General features: G+C 53.1%; 1 protein-coding gene across 2 annotated transcripts in view; it reads right to left on the bottom strand.

The window, feature by feature from the left end:
• Positions 1-20,492, bottom strand: part of CTIF (cap binding complex dependent translation initiation factor) — a 230,860-nt gene that overhangs the window by 127,192 nt on the left and 83,176 nt on the right. For both annotated transcript variants that reach the window (XM_082668483.1, XM_082668484.1), the window contains exon 6: positions 14,510-14,586. In XM_082668483.1, coding sequence (XP_082524609.1) covers positions 14,510-14,586 — 77 coding nt within the window. The remainder of the gene's footprint in view (positions 1-14,509; positions 14,587-20,492) is intronic.

The raw sequence follows: 20,492 nt of genomic DNA, 5'->3' as shown, positions 1-20,492 counted from the left end.
AAGGGGCATATTATTACTCCATTCCAATGACTCCATCTGGAGCCAGAGCCTCCTGAAAGTGTTTCTAGTGATGCCTTTACAGCGGAGGGGGAAGAGCCTGTGGGCGGATTGGAAGGAAGAGATGAAAGAGGGTTGGTCCTCTTCTGTCATCACCACTGTGTACTCCCTCACTACTGGTCATCACTCCCGCCACGACATTTTCAGCTCCGAGGGACGTCGCTCCTCTGTCCACTATCCTGAACCCCTACAACACCTGGGCTGCTCTCCCAGGCCGGACAACCCACACCCAGACAGGCAGACAACTCCAGATCACCATTTATTCTGGAATGGGTGGAAAAGAAGCGCATGTCCCCCTACTTAGGGCCGATGTTCCACAGTCCCATGGCAAAGGGTCTGAATAGTCTGAGGTCTGGGACCAGCTTCAGTTTTGCAAGGTCTTGAGCAAATCACGTGGCCCGAGTCTCACCTACATTACTCTTATAATGGGGACATTTGTCCTAACTGCTCCCCGGGCCTGCTGCAGGGATGCTATGAGAAAGGCTGTGTAAGACATCTTTATTTGTATTGCTAATATCGGTGTTCTTTTCTCTCCTACCCAAGGAAGCCTTCCCTGTCAGTGTCTGAGAGATTCAATATGCTTCCAATTAAAGCCCAATCTTTTATAATCATTGAGATTATAGAGTTTAAGGGAAAATAAGTATGTGTGACTAAGAGAGAGAAAGAGAGAGAGAGTGTGTGTGACTGTGTATCTTGGAAAGTTCCCCTTGCCTGGAACTACCTACTGGACCCCTGGAGGACAGGGGTCCCAAAGCTCAGAAAAGAGCATCTTCTGGTCTAAAACCTTCCCCAGGGAGAGAAGTTCTCATTCATGCTCCACTGTAGAGAGGAGCCACGGGGAGGTAGGATATGAGTGTAGAGGGGAGGACAGGATAAGGAAGGCATTTTTGGAAAGATACGAAGTTGAACCAGAAAAGGGAAAACAGCAAAAACCTCAATCCATTCAAACCTATTGTTGCATTTTACTAGATCATTTACAATGGGAGGGGGAAAAAAAAAGCAATGCCACAGGAAGAAACTAGAATCAGATAAAGGTGGCCCCCAATGGTCCCCACCCGGTGGCATTCACACCCTGTGTAGTCCCTTCTGACACCATACAAGGGTTAGTCTACGGGACGAATAGAAGAGCGCAGAAGGAATGGTATGTCACTTCTGAGATTAGGTTACAAAAGACATGACAGCCTCTTTCTCTCTCTCTCCACTCATTCTAGCATAAGCACCCTACAGAGAGGCCCACATTGCAAGGAAATGAAGCCTCCGGCCAACAGCCAGTGAGGAACTAAGGCCTGCCAACAACCACGGCAGTAAGCTTGGAAGTGGATCTTCCAGTCCCATCTGAATCAAGTCTTCAGAGGATTACAATCCCTGCCAGCAGGCTTGACCCGCAACCTCAAGACAGACCGTGAGCCAGAAGCACCCAGTGAAACTGTTCCTGGGATCCTGACCCTTGGAAACTGTGTGAGGTAAAAAGTATTTGCTGTTTGAAGCTCTAAGTTTTGGAGTAATTTGTTACACAGCAATAGATAACCAATACAAGCGTGCAGGCCAAGCTCCATTTCCAGCACACTATCACTGGAAGTGATAACTGGCAGAGTCCCTAAAATAGTCACACACACACACAGCTATAAACACAGATGTGTGTATTCCCCACACACAGACAGGCAGTAAGTCTTCATGTTTGGGAGCCCTTGATATTTTACCTGTGTTCAGAGCATCACTGCATTTCAACAGCAAAACAGTATTAAAAGGCAGATGTCCCACTCTGTAGATGAGAAACACGCCTCAGAGAGATGAATTCGTGCCTTGGAGGCTCCACATGAGACCCAAACCAAGTCTAGACAAGTCAGCACACCCAAGGGGCCACCTGTACATTTGGCTGGAACCTGGGCTCTACAGTTCATGCTATGTGACTTCCAGAAAATGAACACAGAGGCGAAAAGAATGTTTGTTTCAAGTGGGATAGTTCTAGGCTTCTAGGAGCTAAAAATCCCACCCTCAAAAATCACAACCCATGTACCCTCCCTCCCTACTCCCTACACCTCCTGGCTTTTCACTGTGCCCCAAGCTCTCAGCACGAGGTCACTCTCTTAACTCTGGCTCATCACTGAAGGCTCTGGGGAAAATGCAGAGTGACCTGCCCTGGGTTACCCATTAAGGCCGGATTGACACCTGACACCCCAGTTCACAAGATGGGATGCAAGAGTGGTAAATGCGGGTACATGAGGAGCGCAGCTTGAGAGTAGTGGGGGTGGGGTAGATGAGGAGGCACAGACGGTTTCCCCCAGCTGTGGGCAGAGTGAGCACCACAGTGAAAATACAGACCTAGGACTTTGGCCAGGAAAGGATGCCCAAGACAGAAACTGGATGGCTCCTTGGGAGGGCGCTGGCCCTTGCGGGCCCCGCCTCGAGGGGTCCCAGCGATCAGCTTCCCAACCCCACTCCTGACCGACAGTGTGCCAACCTTCTGATCGTCAGAGCAAAGTCAGAAACCTGTCCTCCGCCTGCCCCGCCCTGGTCCCTGCCCAGCCTGTCCAAGCCACGGCTGTGGCTCACGGTTCAGAGGCACCAGGTTTCCTGCTCAGGGTGACCGTCTGTTCTCTGACACACCGAGCCAGTCTGCTGTGGCCACTCGGGATGCTGGGCCAAACGTGTACACAGCCCCACAGAGTACATTTTTCTTCCTAAAAACCTTTCTCATCTTTGGGTCTACACATCTTCCCCAAGTTCAGTGTCAGTCCCCACAAACGGAAAGCCTGAAATTGGATCCTTTGTCCACAGAATTCTCCCCTTAAACTGAAGAGAGGAGTCTGAAGGCAACTGAAGGGCAGCGTATTCCCGAGGGAGGGGTTAGCTGTGGTAACGCTGGCTGGTGATCACGTCACCCGGACGGCTCGCCCTCCCACGCACCGGTGAGTGTCCTGCACGCTCCCGCCCCATCCCCTGCCCCATCCTCGAATCCCTCAGCTGGTGCACGTGCTCCAGGTGAGCCAGGCAGGGAGAGCTCTTCCAGTCCATGCCGGGCCTGATGCTTCCCAGCAACCAGGGGCAAGGTCAGGGAAGAGGATCAAGGGAGGACGAAAAAGAGCTTGGATAGTGACAGGGGAGCGCAGTACAAGAGGGGCCAGTCAGGTGCAGACAGGTGAGCTTGGCCTGTTCAGGGAACCGAGAGCAGACCGGGGTCGGGAAGTGCAGTGAGCAAGGGCAGTGAATTAGGAGGAGGCGGGACAGGGGCAGCGGGCAGGTCGGGGGGTGAGGCAGGCCTGTCTTGGCGGGAGGGGAGGGCAGGGGGTGGGGGGTGGTCAGGTATGGCTGGTGCCGGTAGGGGGTTCCGAAGGTCTATTTGACCTCTGTTTAGTAATTCCTCCCGAGTAATCCCTCCAAAAACCTTGCAGTGTTAATGGGCTAGTGCCTATTATGTTTTAAGCCCCCCATAAATTGCTGGTGAGTTTGCCTGTCTACCTACCAGCTGGAGCTCCAGAACTTGCCACTGATGTGGGCTTGTCTGTTCCTAGAGCTCGGGCTGTCTGTCCAGGCCAACTTGGAAAGACCCAGCAGCTCCATCCATTCTGCATTTTGAAAGGCCCCGAGACGCCTGCAGGTGCTGGGAGAGCTGGAGACAGTGACGCAAGCTGCCACCTCAGAGGTGCCCACTGGGCCCGCAGGGGACCCCTTGGTCTTAATTTCCTCCAGGGGGCTAAGCAGAGGCATCACCTCCAGGGATCCGCAGGCCTGTCTCCTTGAGTTATTTTAATTCTGTTCGCTGATGTCTTGCCTAATTGAGTCCCTGCATCCCTTCTGGAAACCAGGGCCTCCCCAAAATACTCCAAACCATAATAGAGGCCACCCTGCCTTTCCCCAAAAACACACACATTGGAATAAATGGCTAAAATTAAATTACTGGGAAGACTCAGAAATAACTCTCGGAGCTCAGGGTAAGTGCTGACCCAGGCAGGAAGGCTCCTCGGTATTTTTAAAAGCTGTGCTCCCGTCCCTGCTGGCGAGCCTCGGGGAGCGAAGGGCACCCTTGTGGCCTGGGCGGTCCTCCTGGGACGTGGGGGATGGCAGCTGGAGGAAGCTCTCCCACTCCAGACTGCCTCCCGAGAGCTGCCCACTGTTCTGGAACTCACAGCACCCTGCCTCCAGCCTCTCACCAAGTGGGGCCCCGACAACCTGGGAAACCTCTGCGCTATTATAGGAACTTCCTAAATATGTCCACGCATGAATCATCCGGACCAGCGAAGGGATGTACGGGTGTGACTAACCTGGTGCAGGGGTGCAGAGGGCAGAGGGTGGGTCTTGTCTGAAATCTCACTATTTGTTCATTCCTTTGAATGAGGCACGAGCCCCTCCCTCAGTCCTTTTGAAAATGGAGGCCCCCGTGCTGCCTTTATCGCCCCAAGCGCAGAGTTAATCAGGGGCTCACTTGGGGGTGTAGGTAGGGATTGGCGAGGGACCCAGAAGAGGGAGGCCGAGCATGCCGAAGGGTGGACAGGGAGTTTCCCAGCAGAGAACTGGTGAGGGGCCCAGCTCTGAGCCAGGCTGCTTGTGATTGCAGTCTGGCTCAGCTACTTCCCAGCTCTGCGACTTTGGGCGAGTTACCCCCCTTTTCTGTGCAAATTACTTTCCTCATCTGTAAAATGGAAATAAAAACAGCATCTCCTTCCAAGGGTTGTTGGGAAGATTGTACAAGCTGATATTTGCAAAGGGCTCAGTGTGTCCCGAACACGGTAGGCATTCTAAAAGTGCTTGCTAAATCGCTGAGTCATGTACGGTCAGGACTCAGGGTGAGCCAGGCTCGCCCGTGGGCCTAGCAGAAAGGGCCTAGAACCAACAGTACGCACAGCCCACCCTACGGGTAACCAGAATGCTGGGAGTACGGAGGCTCAGCCAGGCGTGGTTGGGTACCCAGCCCACAGTACAGACCGAGACCAGATTGGTCCCAAAGGATGTACACAGGAGCAGCAGACCTGGCCCAGCTTCCTGGAGCTTTCTGGAGAGGGTGAATGGGCTGGGATGAAGGTACAGGGGAGCTAGTTATTTGCACTGAAAGCTCCAACTGGCCTCTGGAGTGTCTCTGTCTGTCTTTCCAGCCCACGGCTAAGGAATGGAATATTTCTGGGGAGGTTTCTCTGTCAACTTTAACCCCGCACTCACCCCAATATATTTGAAAGTATTAGCTCCAAAAGTGTAAGGGACTTGCCTTGGGCCAGACAAGGATGGAAACCCAGACTCCATAACTGCTGGCCCAATCTTCTTTCTTTCCCTGCACACGGCCCAAGATGGAGGGGTCCCAGGAGCAAACGTCAGGAAGGAAGGGACCCATACTTCTGTACTTAGAGCTGGGCTTGGGGCTGGGCCCTCTCGTGTACCTGCCATCACTCCTTACCTACTGGCATTCCTGAAGGGGGCGTGTCAGTGTCGTTGGAGACAATAAGAAGAATGAGCTTGGCAAGGGTCCTTATCGCCTCAAGATCCCCTGGCTGGTGAGGGATGAACTGGTCCAGAACCCAAGTGAGCCTGGCCTAGGCCCTGGTACCCACCATGCTGGTTGCCCCTGGCAAAGGCTGTGAAGACTTAGCACCAGAGGCCCGGTCACTTGGGGCCCTCGGAGTTGCTTGTGTCCATATGCTCTAGCAGGGGAGAGAGGGTTGGGAATAACATTTGTGAGCCAACCTAAATGTCCAGCATTTCAGAAAGAGAGACTAAGACATCTGAGGAAGCGTAATTAAACCAACTCAGGTGGCTGGTTCCCGGCGTCCATTCTACTTCCTGTCCCAGGCACAGACCCGGTGGAGATGGCATTTATCTCTCTACGGCCACTTTCCTAGTTAGCACCCCCCCTGCTCTCCAAGCCACTAGGCATGCACCCTTGCTTCGTCTTCTGTCAGTTCCCTTGCCCCCAGGTCTCCCTCCTTTGCCGTCTAGGGCTTAAGGGGTCTGGATGAACCCCAATAGCTGAAAAGAGGAGCAGGGAGCAAGCACGAAGGAGCAGCTCTCAGCTTCCCAGCAGTGGGCACAGACTGGGAGGGCAGGCTGGCCCGGCACCAGGAGCTCTGCCGAAAGGCACAAGATGGCCATGCACGGATGTGGGCTTTCCCCGGGAGAGGGACCCCAGGGACTGGTTTACTTTCCCATGAAGCATGATGCTGAGAGCACGTTCTGAGCACGGAGCACGTGCCAGGAAAGAGGGGCAGGAGAGGGCAAGTCGTCGGCCAGCCTTCAGGGCGCTCTCGGCACCCATGAGCGCCAGGTGAGGCGGGCATTGTCCAAAGGATGATCTGGCCGTCACGGCTCGTACAAAGGCTAGGGTCTTCTCTAGGCATACCAAGGCCCTTCATGTCAATCAAACACAGACCTGGACATCTGGCTTCAAGAAATGAGCTGCGGGCTTCCCTGGTGGCGCAGTGATTGAGAGTCCGCCTGCTGATGCAGGGGACATGGGTTCGTGCTCCAGTCCGGGAAGATCCCACATGCTGCGGAGCGGCTGGGCCCGTGAGCCATGGCCGCTGAGCCTGCGCGTCCGGAGCCTGTGCTCCGCAACGGGAGAGGCCGCAACAGTGAGAGGCCCGTGTACCGCAAAGAAAAAAAAAAAAAAAGAAGAAATGAGCTGCTCTTCCTTCCAAGAGAGCTTGGGGGTGGGTGTGGGGGAGGAGGAGAAGGAGCCTAAAAATAATTCATATCTGACTCATTTTGCTTAGAATCTGACAGGGCTGCCTGCCAGGTAGGGGTTTGCCTGTCCCATTTTCTTATCTATCTTTAGCAGGGACTTAATGAGGGCAATTTCCGTGCTGCGATATAAAGACAAACCGCAGGCAATGGGAGTGTAATCTGTCTCACTGTTCCCTGGGCTCCTGATGACAGGATGATAATAATGGTCACTTCGGGGCTGAGCCGTCTGGAGGGCTTGGGGACGGTGTCATCCCAGCATAGGGCACATGAAGCAGCGGTCCCCTCAGTGCGACCCAAGCCGGGCGACGACCGTGGAGGAAGTGTCTCCCGCTCCCTCCTTCTATCCCCCCATCTCTGCTACCGCCACTCGGACAAGACAAACTACTCAGCCTAAAACCCCATCACTCACAACATAGTCCTTTATCTTCAGCACCTCTCCCCCTGTTTTCAAGGGCAAGCACAGCCCAATTTCATTATTCACAGTCTTCATGCTCTATATAACTGTATAACCACACTGCGCACTGAACCACTGCTCCCAGAAGAAAGACAGGGTTAGGTTCCTGCGAGCCTCCGGTCACATTTTCTCCAGTTGATCAAAGATAACCCCACTTTATGTGTGTTTTGGTTTATGGACACCTTATTTAACATATATTGTTGATTGATTAACATTGAGCCCACCGCCAACAGCACTACCAGTCTGGCCAGCATGAAGCTCATCTAACACACGTATTTTCTCCATAAGGTGCTTCACAGCCTCCCTGGACTTTGGAACATAGACAGCACTTCAGTGCTATGCTTAGGGGCCATTTTAAACTGCAAATTCACCCATGAAAAGCACATCAACTCAAAAAACACGGCACTAAATAGATCACGGAAAGACACTGCTTTACAATATGAGAGCTGGAGCAAGAAGACAGAGGTCTCCTGGTTCAACCTCAGCTGGGAACATGTGTATCAGGTGACTCGAGTGTTTTCACCGCTCTGGGAGTGTCCATGAACGACTGTGAAAGCACCGTATTGACTAGATCACACAAAACAAATCGTTTTAACGAGAGGCAAATTTGCAAATATAGAATCCACGGGTAATGAGGATTGACTGTACTTCCCAAAGGGCTACCTTAACAACTCCTGTGAATGAGCGGATGGATGGATGGATCTAGTTCATCTCTGAACTAGATGAATTTCTGATCAGTTCCTGGTGGGCAAGGTCTGGGGCTCAGTCATCTTCGTCGCTGAAGGAGTCCATGACTGCAGGAGTGGTGTGAGGTGCTAAAGGGCATGGCAAGTTCCAGAAAGCAGCTGTGACTTAGAGGCAAGATTTTAACGTGGCACTGGCATCCTCCAGGGTCCCTGCCCATGAGCGCAGCGTGAGGAGGAGGAGGCGGGTAAGGTGAATTCTAGAAGGGAATGAGGGGTCTCCTGTAGCCAGTGATGGCCATCAAAGGGTGTGGTAGAGCTGTCAAGAGTGTGTCGAGGAGTGCGCTCAACAGGCATTCATGACAATTCTAAAATTAAGCTTTTGTGTTTAGAGTGAGAAGGAAGAGGCAAGCATGAGTCTGCAGATGGGGAGGATGATGTAAATTTAAGAGGGCCGCTGAGACAAAGGTCTGCCTTCTGTCAGAGAACATGTGTTGGACCGGGAAAGGGAGACCCCGCTACAGCATCCTCAGTACGTTGCCGAGGGCCTCGGAGGAAATCCTGGGAGAGAGACAGGCACTCTGAGTGCTCATCTTGCCCAAGGGATGGAACAATATGGTCCAGAAAAAGACAGCTTTGCACGTGAGGTCATAAATAGCCCCTGACCACTTCTGAGGAACAAAGTGCTAGAGACTGCAGCTATGTGTATACAGTTTCAATTTTTTAAAATCAGAAAAATATAGATATCATCTCTCCTAAGGAGACTGCCAAGCCAATGATCTGGAAGAAAAGATGTAACCGCTAATAGCTAGCACACAGTCACACAGACCAAGTCAGGGCCAGACCAAATCTACGTCCTTGAAAGGGTTACTCTCCTGATACACTTGGGGAACCCTGCAAACACCAAGATTAAGGCGTGTTTACAGAGGCTTGCCCCATCACTCCATCCTGGGACCTGCCTTATCCATTAAAAAAAAAAAACTTAAAAAAAAATTTGAGATACAATTCACTCACCACAAAATCTACCCTTTTAAATCAAAAAATCCAGGGTTTTTTAGTATCTTCCCAAAATTGCATACCCATCGCCATTAATTCCAGATGCCCTGTTCATTTCTATCAGTGACCTAGATGATGTCACAGAAAGCTTGCAAAATCAAATCTGATGGCTGACTCTAACGTTGTCCCCAGGGAAAGAGCCTGGCACCCAGGGAGGGTTTGGGCACATGGTGGCAGAGGAGGAGATGGAGAAATGAGACTGTAAATTGGTTCTACGGTTAGAGGACAGCAAGCCACTGTCATGGTCGATCATAGGACAGAGGCAGCAAGAGCTGCTGGGGGCTCTGCTCACCCTGCAGCGTCCAGGCTGTGGCCCGACTGCACCATCTGGGGACCCAGGGAGGGGGTGGCACTCAGATGTGGGGACAGCTTGCTCTCCTGCCTCTCGCCCAGCAGAGCCATCTGATACTAGCTGGCGATGACTGTGCCATTCTTTCCTTCTTTTCAAATCTGCTTTGCACATGGAGTAAATTAACCGTTCTGAGACCTCACTTAATGAAACAAATTAATTTGGAGAATGGCTATCCTGTCTCCCCAGCCGCACGGGCATCGTGCAATGGACCCCTAATGCTTCCATTAGCTGCCCCACTCTCACTGTTAGGAGGCCAGCTCTGGAGCCTGCGGGGTCTACTGGGACTTCTGACGTCTGGGCTGGGCCCCGTCAGGAGCCAGGAGCTCCGGCTTTTCCCTTCTCTTTAGTTCAGTTGCGGGTAGTGGCAGCAGTGAGTTCCACCCATCCGGCTCTGTTTCTAGGGAGTTTTGTGGGAGCGACATCCGGGGCGGTGGGAATCCCTGGTTCCCACATCTGTTTCACTGAGGCTTTCACAGTCTCACCCTAATGTCCTCCCATCTCCCTTCCAAATCCCCCTGGTGACTCATGGCTAACTCGATGCCCATCTCCTTAGGAAGCATTCTGTAACCACGGTCGCTGGTTCCTCTCTTAGAACCTCCTCGCAGGAACACATGGATTCTACACAGTCATGCACCACATTCTGGTGGCTTCTGAGGCCAGCTGTGCAAGCTCTACCTCAGGCCCTTGAGACCAGGGACCACGCCTGGCACTTGTCTGGTTTCTCTGCAGCATGGAATGTAGCACAGAGCACTGCCCCATCGATCCTAGTTGGAGAGTTAAAGAGTGCTTCACTGTGGCGTTCGCCCTGCTCAGAAATGACACACTCGCCCCTGGCTGCTGGCTGCGCTGTGGCAGACAGCCCTCAGCGGTCAGCCCTACAGAAGTTGTCTGGGGCGGAGAGCTGCCGGCTCAAGGTCAAGGCACTCCCCATCTGATGACTAGAGCAGACATAGGGATACAAAGACCTGCCTTCTCTCCATCCTGGGACAGCTCTAAAGAGTCATCCCGACTTCAGAACTTCCCGCAGAATCAGAACTCCCCACGCAGACTGCGCTGCAGCTCACCCCCTCCCTCCGCGTGACCCCAAGGGCGCTCCTTAGTAAGTGTCCTGCCCAATAATCTCCATCCCAGACTCTGCTTCCCAGGCAACACAGACCATGACCTTCATTCATGGCCTCAGATGTCCATCTCTTCAAATGGAAAAGGGGTGGAGGGAGTAGAGAAAATCGCTGCATCCCCCCAGAGGTGCGACCTCACTCAAGGTCAACACAGGCAGTGGGTCAGCGGCATGGCCGGGACTCTGCCCTCCAGAGTTTGCCCCTCTGCCCTGCATCCTGAGGGTAAGGGGCTCAGGGCAGAAGACGAATCTCTGCGGACCCCCTTCCAGTCGGCAGGTCTCTGGCTTGGGTGGGGACAGAGCACCCGGAGGCATGTTGCTCTTTCAGGAATGCATGAAATTCTCACTTAGTACATTCATATCATGAAATGCATAATTTTGTCTGAAATCAGCAAACATCCTTGATTAGTTTCGCAAAATAAACAAGTGGTTACCAGTTGTCCATGTTTTGAGACCATTTTAAAGGAGAAAACTTTTGAACTGTTCACAAGCTTAACCTTTTTTTTTTTTGCAAAATGAGGAAAAGATGCCACAACTCAATTTTAGAAACAGAGGCCCTCGAAGCAGCGCACAGAATGTGGGAGCAGAGTCTGCAGATGGCTGCCCTAGAGGGGCCCTCCTTCCCTGCCAGCCCCGACAGTGGGAGCAAAGCTTTAAAAGTTGATCCCTGAGAAGGAACAATTGACCCTGGGTGCCCTGGCCCTGGAGGTGATGCGAGGAAAGTTCGCTGGGCTCAAGCAAACCCGGCACTCATGGGGATTTGGGACAATAGCCCCGCCCCTGCACCCTGCCACCGCAGACATCTGCCCTCCACTGTCACCTTACAGTGTTTTCTGAGCACCTCGGATCCCCCTGTGATCTTAGCTGGCGCTAAGGCCATTTCCCGGTGCCTTACAAGGATGAGCTTGGTTAAGCCTCCCAATTAATGAACCCATTTTACAGAAGAGGAAATCAAGTTTTCGAGGTATAGAGTAATTTGCCAAAATCATGGAGTTAATGAGTAGGAAAGGTGGCATGCACATCCGGCATCTAATTCCACGGCATATGCCTCAGACATCAGAGAATAAAAGCAGTAAGGGCACACTCAAGACCTCAAGAGGCCACCAGGAACTAGGATATAATCTAGACCTCCGTGAAGACTAGGACTCTAGAGCCCAGTTTAGAAGTTCCTGCTGCAGGCTGCGGGGTAGTACAGACCCCCAGGCTCAGCAACCTGCCGAGCTGCTGAGAGTTTGCAGCTATCAACCAGGCCACAGACCCCTGCAGGCCTTCCGGGAGAGCCTCAGAGACACAGGGGGATGGAGCGGGCCACCTCCCTTCCTGTGACACTGCAGCCACCCTCCTAATTAGGCACCCACCAGCCCCCTGCTCTTGGCTTTTTCTAGGTCAAAGGTCCACCTGAGGCAGTGGAGCTGAAAAGGCTGAGAGCTGCAGTCAGCAGGGGCGAGTTCAGCTCTGCTACTTAGCTGAACAATGTTGGCTAGTGTCCCTGGCCTCAGCTATTCCATCTGTTAAAAGGGGAAACAGCACCTTTTCTCCCTTGCAGCAGAGGGGGATAGATCAGAGGCATGACACAGATAGACGCTGGCTGTGCCCTTGGCCACCGCATCTGATCCTGGTCACCTCCCCCTCTGCCACCAGGGAATGCAAGCCTCACTACTGGCAAGGTTAACCTGCTGTCCAGAAGTGTTAACTATCAAGGTCAAATATAAAGGTCTGGGGCTCAGCAAGGCCGTGACTATCTACCGTCAGCTGGAAGGTTAGGGTCGGCTGGATAATATTCCGTAGCCGTTCCTCAAATGCCAGAATCACACGCTCCACCAGGGAGGACTCGGGAGGCCCCTGGTGCTGGCTGCCTGCTTGCAGACAAAGAGGTCCTTAAAGCGTCCGGCCGCCTGCTCTTCTCCTGAAAGTCCCATGGCCTGGGGACTCTGTGACGGCTGAGTGTTGGCCTGCACCATATTCCAGATTGTGAGGAAAGGTGGGGCCCCGGCCGGCACACAGCACAGGCTCAACGTGTGTCTGCCACGCTGAATGGCAGAGTCCGAGCCCCTGATGGTCAAGATGTTTGTTGCTTGAGTCCGTCTTTGGTCCAGAGGAACACTCTCTCCTTTCATTTCAGATGATTTCCTGCAGTTCGGGTCCCGGGGAAGGTGGGCGGCCGCTCCTCAGCGCTCTGTATAAATCTTTCAAGAGTTTACTGGCATGAACGTCCTTTCCCTGCAGCCTCCTCTTCCCTGGCCCTGGCCCGTTAGCCTCTCCTCACAGGACATACTTTCCATCCCTTTAATCATCTTTATTGCCTTGCTTTGGACCCAGTCCCGGGTCCACATCCTTTGCGAGGTGTGCTGACCTAACTGGGCATTTGTTAACACAAGCGAGGCTCAGCGGAAGGCCGGCTTCCCGGTGCCTGCATGTCACGCTCCTTTTCCTACATTCCTGGGTCACGCCGCTGCTTTCCGGAGACCTGCACTGTCCAGCGGCTCCTGCTGAGTGAGGTGACCTGGCCCACAAGCGGAGGCGCGGCTGATCTGGACGCTGAGAGCAGCCTGCCCTTGCCTGGGCCCACAGGGGGACTTCTCCTACGGAAGCTCGGGGACTCCCTGCACCTCCACGCACACTCTGGGGACCACAGGGCAGGGGAGGAGCAACAGCGAGCCTCTGCTCTTCCGGACACCTCCCCAGTCCCCTGTGAACCCCATGCCTCCTTTAGGGGGTGCTCCCTACTTCTCTCTGCGGGGAACCCAGCAATCAGGAATTAGCCTCTGTGAAGCTGCACAACAAGAAGGCGGCGCACACAGCGCAGCGACTGCACTCTGGGAAGGCCAGGAATAGGCTTGGTCCACCTCTCCCTGCTCAGTTTCCCCCTTTGACGCCACTACGTAAAGTGCCTGGTGGTTTCTAAGCCCGGATCGCCTTCCTCCCAGATGGCTGTACACTCCCTGTCCTCTCGGGCTATTCTGGTTCCACTAAATCCACCAGCTGATGACGTTCCGGGGGCCTGGTCCTCCATCCACCCTGAGTCGCGGCCACCACCCAACACGCCTCGTTCAGGGACCGCGTGTGGAGGGAGGCATCAGGGACCCTGGGCAGCCCTAGTCTCCAGGAAGCTGCACGAGAAGAGGCGTTTCCAGTATTCTGAGGAAGCATGTTGACTGGGCTTTTTTTTTTTGCTCTCTGAGAACACGCTCTGTTCATTAAAGGTGAAACCACAAGCCATCACCTTTAACTAAGAAGAAATTCCCTGTAGAGGAGAACCTCACTTTTAATTCTTCAGGCAGAAGCCTTCCTTCCTCCGTCCCTCCGTCCCTCCCTCCCTTCCTTCCCCGCTTCTCTCTCTTCCTCCCCTCTCTCATTTCCACCCAGAAATCATTTATGCACATGCTAACAAACAAACAAATACTCTAACCCTGCTTTTGCACAAATGGCCACACACTAAAACACTGCTCTGCACCTGGACTCTTCCATTTGGAATACACACCTTGAAGACCTTTAACAACCTTTAAGGAAACAAAGGCTCAGCCTCCCAGACGCCCAACCTCAGTTGTTTGTTCCTATCCAAGGCTACCCCAGGCACTTTTTCTGGCCCCTTGCTGTCACCCAGCCCTCTGCTGGATGCCAGGGGAGATCCTGGTTTCTGCTTTAGTTTAAGTGAGCCCCAACCCCCCAGGCATTCGAGAGAAGCAGCACGTACAGTTGCTGATCTGTGTGTCGCTGTCCCAGCAGAACCCAGCACGGGCCAGGGACGGCTCTCAGGACAGGGCAGAGGAAAGACAGTCCTGGAACTGTGAGCTCCAGAGCCTCCTGGAGGCTGTCTCAAAACACACATCGGCAGGTCCTGGTCCCCTGAGGACCGCTACTGTTGCTGCATGGTCAGTGGAAAGAGCTTTTCTCTTCCTGAACTGCCAAACCTGCCCTGGACTCCTGAATAGATCCAATCCCAGGGCCAACCAAGAGGTGGGCAGCCGCCACCGCCCCCGGTCACCAGCCCACTGAGTCTACGTCGCCTCTCGCCGCATCGGCTGATGACCAGGAAAAGCCAAACACAGGACAGGACTGTAGCTCCAGAAGGGCCGGCAGAGGCGGAGAAAACCCAAAGCTGGCGACGGAGAGTCTCTTACCTTCGGTCATTTCTTCTCCTCCGGAACAGCTTCTTCGTGTGCGCAATCTCCACCTCATGGGGCATCGGGTGGTAGCCCTGTGTGTTTGGGGGAGGAAGAGAGGATTGTCAGTAAATCTTCTAGAAGAGAGCAAAGAACTTCTGGGTCTGAACTAACTACAACAACACCTATGACAAAATGAAATCGAGAGTTTGGAAAGGCTAGACTCTGACCAGCAAATCCAGGCTGAAAAATGGAGAACACCAGAGTTAATGAGTTTCCCATCAGGTGATAACGCTGGAATTATAGAACCAAAGAACAGTGGGTCCCTAGAATTTGTCATATCCAGTTACTCAAATTACAGATGAGAACACTCAGGTCCAGAAAGGTGGATGAGCCAGTTCAAGGTCCAGCAGAGAATGAGATCCTGGAATCACTGGCGGACGGAGGACAAGTTAGCCCTCTAACATCAAGCTTCCTAACACAATGGCAATGTTAATATCTTCTCTGAGCTGTTGAGACGACCAAGGAGATGCAGCCTCCTTGCAAATCCTGAGCCTCATGCAGAGGGAATGTGCCAGGACCCAGATCTCCTCATATACTAGTCCAGGATGCCTCATGCAATTTCTACCCAAGATCTTTGTTACTTATACTCCTGGGGTATATTTGGGGGAAACATGCAAATAGCTAAATGCTTTTTTAAACTTTTAACTGGGGAAAATCCTAAAGATGGTCTTTTGCATATTGTCATCATGATGACAACTATGTATATATTTATACCAAGGTCGGAGAGAGACCCTCTATTCATAATGCAGGGTTGATCTTGCAGATGCCGGGCCACAGGCAGAATTATTTGCAGAAGTTGGGCTGATGGCCAGCTCTCTTCTTACCATTTCCCTCCCCCCAGAAAAGTGTGTCCTGGTGGGACATGGGAAAGCACTGCCATTCCATTATGGGCAGGCTGCGGTGGGGTGGGAGGGGTTGAGGGTCTTAGGCCTGGGCCTGGGACATCTGGGTATGGGTCCTGGTGCAGAGTCCACAGCCTGAGCATGGCCCCCATGCCGCCCACAAGGCCCTGGGTGTGCACAGGGTCAGAGGGTGTGACAGGGCCCAGTGTGCTGGAGAGGGTACAGTGAGGGCCCATTTAGCACCCGCCCCCCACGCACTTTACAGACAGGGAGACAGAAGCCCAGGCCCCCTCCACGGCAAGGGCACATGCAGCCCTCTGGATCTGGGCTCCTAGCGGAGCGTCCCGCTGGGCTGCCTTCTCAGGGCTTAGCCCCCAACCACGGGGCTAAGCGGCCCTGGACATGGGCAGCCCGGCCAGTCTTGAGGTGCTTCCTGGGGCGGGCACGGGGAGGACAACAGGCTCAGGAGGACACGGGGACCTTGGCCTTTCAGACGCTTGGCCGACACTCCTATCGAGTCCAGGGAGGGAAGGGCACGTTTCAAATTTAATTTAATTTAATTTATATTATTTATATTGTCAGTCCCTCCCTCACACCCTGGCTCTTGGTTCCAACAATCCGACCAAGAAGGCATGAATGAGTTCTGGCTCGGGCAGGCACAATGGGCCTCTGCTGCCTTAGGATGTGCTTTGTTTAATGGTTTTCTCAAAGGATATTATTTGCTTTCTTTAATACAAAACACAAACAAGGAAAAACAGCAAGTCTTCCCCTCTCATTTCCCCTCTCCCACCCTCACCCAGCTCCGGGCTGGCCCCTTCCCTCCCTCCGGCCTCAGGTCACCACAGGAACACTGGGCGTGCCCCGTGGAGACAATGCAAGGAAGCCGAGCCTGGACCGGGAGCTGAGCTCCGAGGCCGGGCCGAGGGCGCTGTCGGGACACTTGGCCTTCCGCGAGCTCAGAAGGTGCCCGTCTTCCCTGTCTGGGCCCCGGAGTCCTGGGCTCTGACCTGCATCCTGGCCTGCTCACCCCCCCTCCCGGCCACACGGCTGCAGCAGAGGGGAGCTGCCCTGGTGACCCAGCCTCGGCATGGAGTCCTAGCTCTCTGCCAGGGCTCAGTGTGGCCCAGGGGCATGCGCGACCCCTCAGGGCTTCTAATGAAGCCACTGCTCTGACCGCTGTGTCCATCCATCTATCACCTCCAAATTACCACATATGTGTGTACATATATAAAATACCATCGTAGTTAAAAGCCTGGGACCTGGAGCCACACTGTGAACCGTCAGCTCCTGGCTCTTCCTCTTGATGGCTCTGTGACTTTGCACAGGTGACCTAACCTCTATGTGCCTCAGTTTCCACACCTGTAAAGTGGAGATAATAATAGCCTCCTGGGGTCCCTGTGAGGGTTGAATGTGTTGATGAGCATGTAAAGAACGTGGAACAGTGCCGGGTACGCAGCACACCTCAGCAAGTATCTCTGGTGTTGTCACTGCCATCGTTGGCGTCATCACCACCGTCATCATCATCGGCGGCAGCAGCATTTCTCCCATCATCCTGACACTCTGCTCAGGGCCGAGTGCGCCAGGACAAGCAAGGCTGCTCTGGTCCCTCTCCTCATGGGGCCCCCAGTCTTGGCAGAGAGAGTCCTCCAGTGGAGTTGGTTTGCAGGGGAGGAGGGTGTAGGAAGCTTGGGTTAGGGAAGGTGGAGGGAATTAGCAGAGAGCCTGGTGACCAGGTGGTGTGCTGGGGAAGGATGGAGGAGTTCTGCCTGTGTTCTCTTTGGCCTGAGGCTGGCAGGCCCCAGTGGGAGGCCAGAAATCAGCTGAACAAAGTGACAAAGGTGACAGAACAAAGCCTTGCACCTCGAAGGTCTTCCGTCCCCAGGAATAACCCAGGCTGGTGCTATAGAGGACTGGTCCCACCCACAAGATCACCTGGGGCCCCAGCCTACTGGCACCATGGTGAATACATGAATGAATGCCACCTTCCCTGGGGCACTTATGTAGAACTTTCAGACGGTCTTGTATAAAATGGGGTGCACTGCATTTATACAAGCTTTACTGGAGGACCCTCTTCAATTAGCCACTTAGTTCTTCAAACTCAAGCTGGTGGTGGTACCATGTGACACACACAACTCAAGATGCTGCCCACACTTCCCCCCAAACAAGGGCATTTGGGGCCAAATATGAGGCCAAAAGAGGAAGACAGAAGGAGAAACTCTGTGCTTAGCTACGATCTGTCATCAGATTAGCTGCTGACCTAGGCTGGCAAAAGTTCTTTAAAGCCATTGGCGGGAGATGAGGCTTGTATGTGAATGTTCACAGCAGCAGTATTCATAATAGCCAAGAATGGAAACAACCCAAATGTCCAATAACTGATGCTTGGATAAACATGTGGTAGCTCCTTACAATGGAGTGGTGCGTGGCTATAAAAAGAGAGGACGTTCTGATACATGCTACAGCATGGGTGAATCTATCAAAGACCACATATGGTTCGATTTCATTTTTTTTTTTTTTTTTTGCGATACCCGGGCCTCTCACTGTTGTGGCCTCTTCCGTTGCGGAGCACAGGCTCTGGACGCGCAGGCTCAGCGGCCATGGCTCACGGGCCCAGCCGCTCCGCGGCATGTGGGATCTTCCCGGACCGGGGCACGAACCCGCGTCCCCTGCATCGGCAGGCGGACTCTCAACCACTGCGCCACCAGGGAAGCCCCGATTTCATTTTTATGAAATGTCCAGAAATGGCAAATCTGCAGAGACGGAAAGTAGATGAGAGGTTGCCAGCGCCTGGGGAGTGAAAGAATGGGGAGTGACTGGCAATGGGCTCCAGGCTTCTTCTGGGGATAATGAAAATATTCTGGAATTGGACAGTGGTAATGGTTGCTCAATCTCATAAAGATACTAAAAACCATTTACTCATATATTTTAAAGGGTGAATTTTATGGCATGTAAATTATATCTCAATTTTTAAAAGGTGGGAAAAATATTCCAGGTAGAGGCAATAGCAAGTGTTTTGAAAAAAAAAAAAATCCAGCCACGGTGTACACTGTGCCCCCCTCTCACTGAACTACTCTACAGAAAGCAGCTGCCCTAAAACATGGCTCCTACGAAAGGGCTGGAGAGGGTGGCACGTGTAGGCAAGGGGCATCCAACGATGAGAGTGACTAATAAGGAGTCTGGAGAGGCACATGAGTTGGTATTTCCAGGCCCGGCCGGGGAAGATGGGGTTCTGGCTTTAGACCAGAGACCCCTCTCTGCTTTTTAGATAGGATGTAACTCTTGAGTGGAGAATGGGAAATTTATCAGGCTTGCCAGAATGATCGTTTAAGAGTATACAGTGTAAAAAAACAAAACAAAACAAATATTTTTAAGAGGGTGGATCTCATGTTACATATACTAAATAAAATAAAATGTCACAGAACTAAAAAAAAAAAAAAGAGTACACAGTAGTCTTTGCTCCATTTCTTTACTCAATAAATTCTTCTATTCTGTGTTTTGAAAGAGCCCCATCTGGACGTCAGTCCAGGTATGAGCATCCCCCTTCCCCCCGAATAAACAAGAGCCCCACCAGCCTCTGGTTTACCAGCTGGTTTGTGTGTTTCCTCAGCCAGAGTCAGGTGAGCCTCTGTAGCATCACCCTGGACCTCCCAGGCCCTGCCTGCTCTTCCTCTGCCTCTCTGCATGGGAACCCTTCTCCCTTTAGCTCTGAGACCTGGTTGCAGTTCCTCTCTGTCTAACCTCTGACCACTTTCAATAACTAAGTGGGCCTGGGAGACAAGTACATTATATAAAACAAGCCTCTCCTGGGAGGGAGGGAAGATAATACTCCTTCTGCGTGCAGCTTGGGCAGAGGACACGTGAAACACACACACACACACTCTCTCTCTCTGTGTCTCTCTCTCTCCCGTCCCGGAGGTCAGCACGGGTCTAAGATGCGGCACCACGGGCAGCGTGTTACTGCCCTGGTTGCTGAAACCCGTCACGTAAAATCTGCCCATTCCAGGGCAGGCTGAAGCTAAGACCTCACCACCTGGGATGGCAGGTATTTCTGGGGGATTAAAGGCGGCTGCGGCAGAGCTGCTGACCGCAGACTGGCAGTGCAGGGGCCTTCCTCTGAGATGACAGCTACCAACAAACATATCTTGGGTCTGGGGAGGGAGGGCAATGTAAGCACGCTGAGCAAGGCGGCGTGTGCGCCGGGTGGCGCTGAGACCTGCTGCCTCTGTGGTAAGAGTGATGCACGTCCACTGAGCCACAGGCTCCCCTCCCCCAATCCCTCCACACTTCCCCACCCGCCCCACCATCCACCCTTCCCCCATCTACCCATCCATCCATCCATCCATCCAACCACCCATCCTATAAATACTGTCGTTTTAGACACTGCAGACACAGTAGTGAAAGAGCAATAGGCAAAATGCTGGTTTTTACAGAGCACACATTCTAGTGAAAGGAGAGAGATGACAAACAAATAGATAATATGATCAATGATGAAAAATGCTATCGAGCAGAACAGGCAGGACGAAGGGATGAGAGCAGCAGCTGTGGCGGTGGTCAGGGGAGAGCTGTCCACCACTTGCCATCCATCCATCCATCTGTCCATCCTTGGTTCTTTACCCAAGCAGCTCTCAAGGCCTACTATGTGCCACGTGCATCAGATGGGAATACCAGAATGAAGAGACCCAGTCCCAGCCCCAGGAGCTCAGGGGAACACAAATAACAAGCTGACGCACGCCATGCGTCACGGGAGAGGCTGCGTAGATGCCTCTGGCAGCCCTGAGGACCTTTGCCTGGAGCAGGGTCAGGGAGGCCTTCGCCGGGATGGTACCTGACCTGAGTGCTAAAGGGCTGACAGGAGCACAAGGGAGAAGAAGGTATGTTACAACTTCCACCTGCGGGACAACACACGCCAGGGTCATAGGTGGATCGGGTGGAGACACGCTGGCCCTACAGGAGGAGACAGAGGCACCGGGTGCTCCGAGGGCCGGGGTGGGGGCCCCTGACCACAGTGTCGCGTGCGGTGTCTTCACCCCTACGGTGGGTAGAATTGCGTGCCCCCAGAAGATAAGCTGAGTCTTAACCCTGGGTACGGATGAACGCGA

Source organism: Grampus griseus, assembly GCF_964374135.1.
Source record: "Grampus griseus genome assembly, chromosome: 12".
Lineage (NCBI taxonomy): Eukaryota > Metazoa > Chordata > Mammalia > Artiodactyla > Delphinidae > Grampus > Grampus griseus.
The sequence above is the reverse complement of the archived record's forward strand: the minus strand, read 5'-3'. Positions and strand labels throughout refer to the sequence as shown.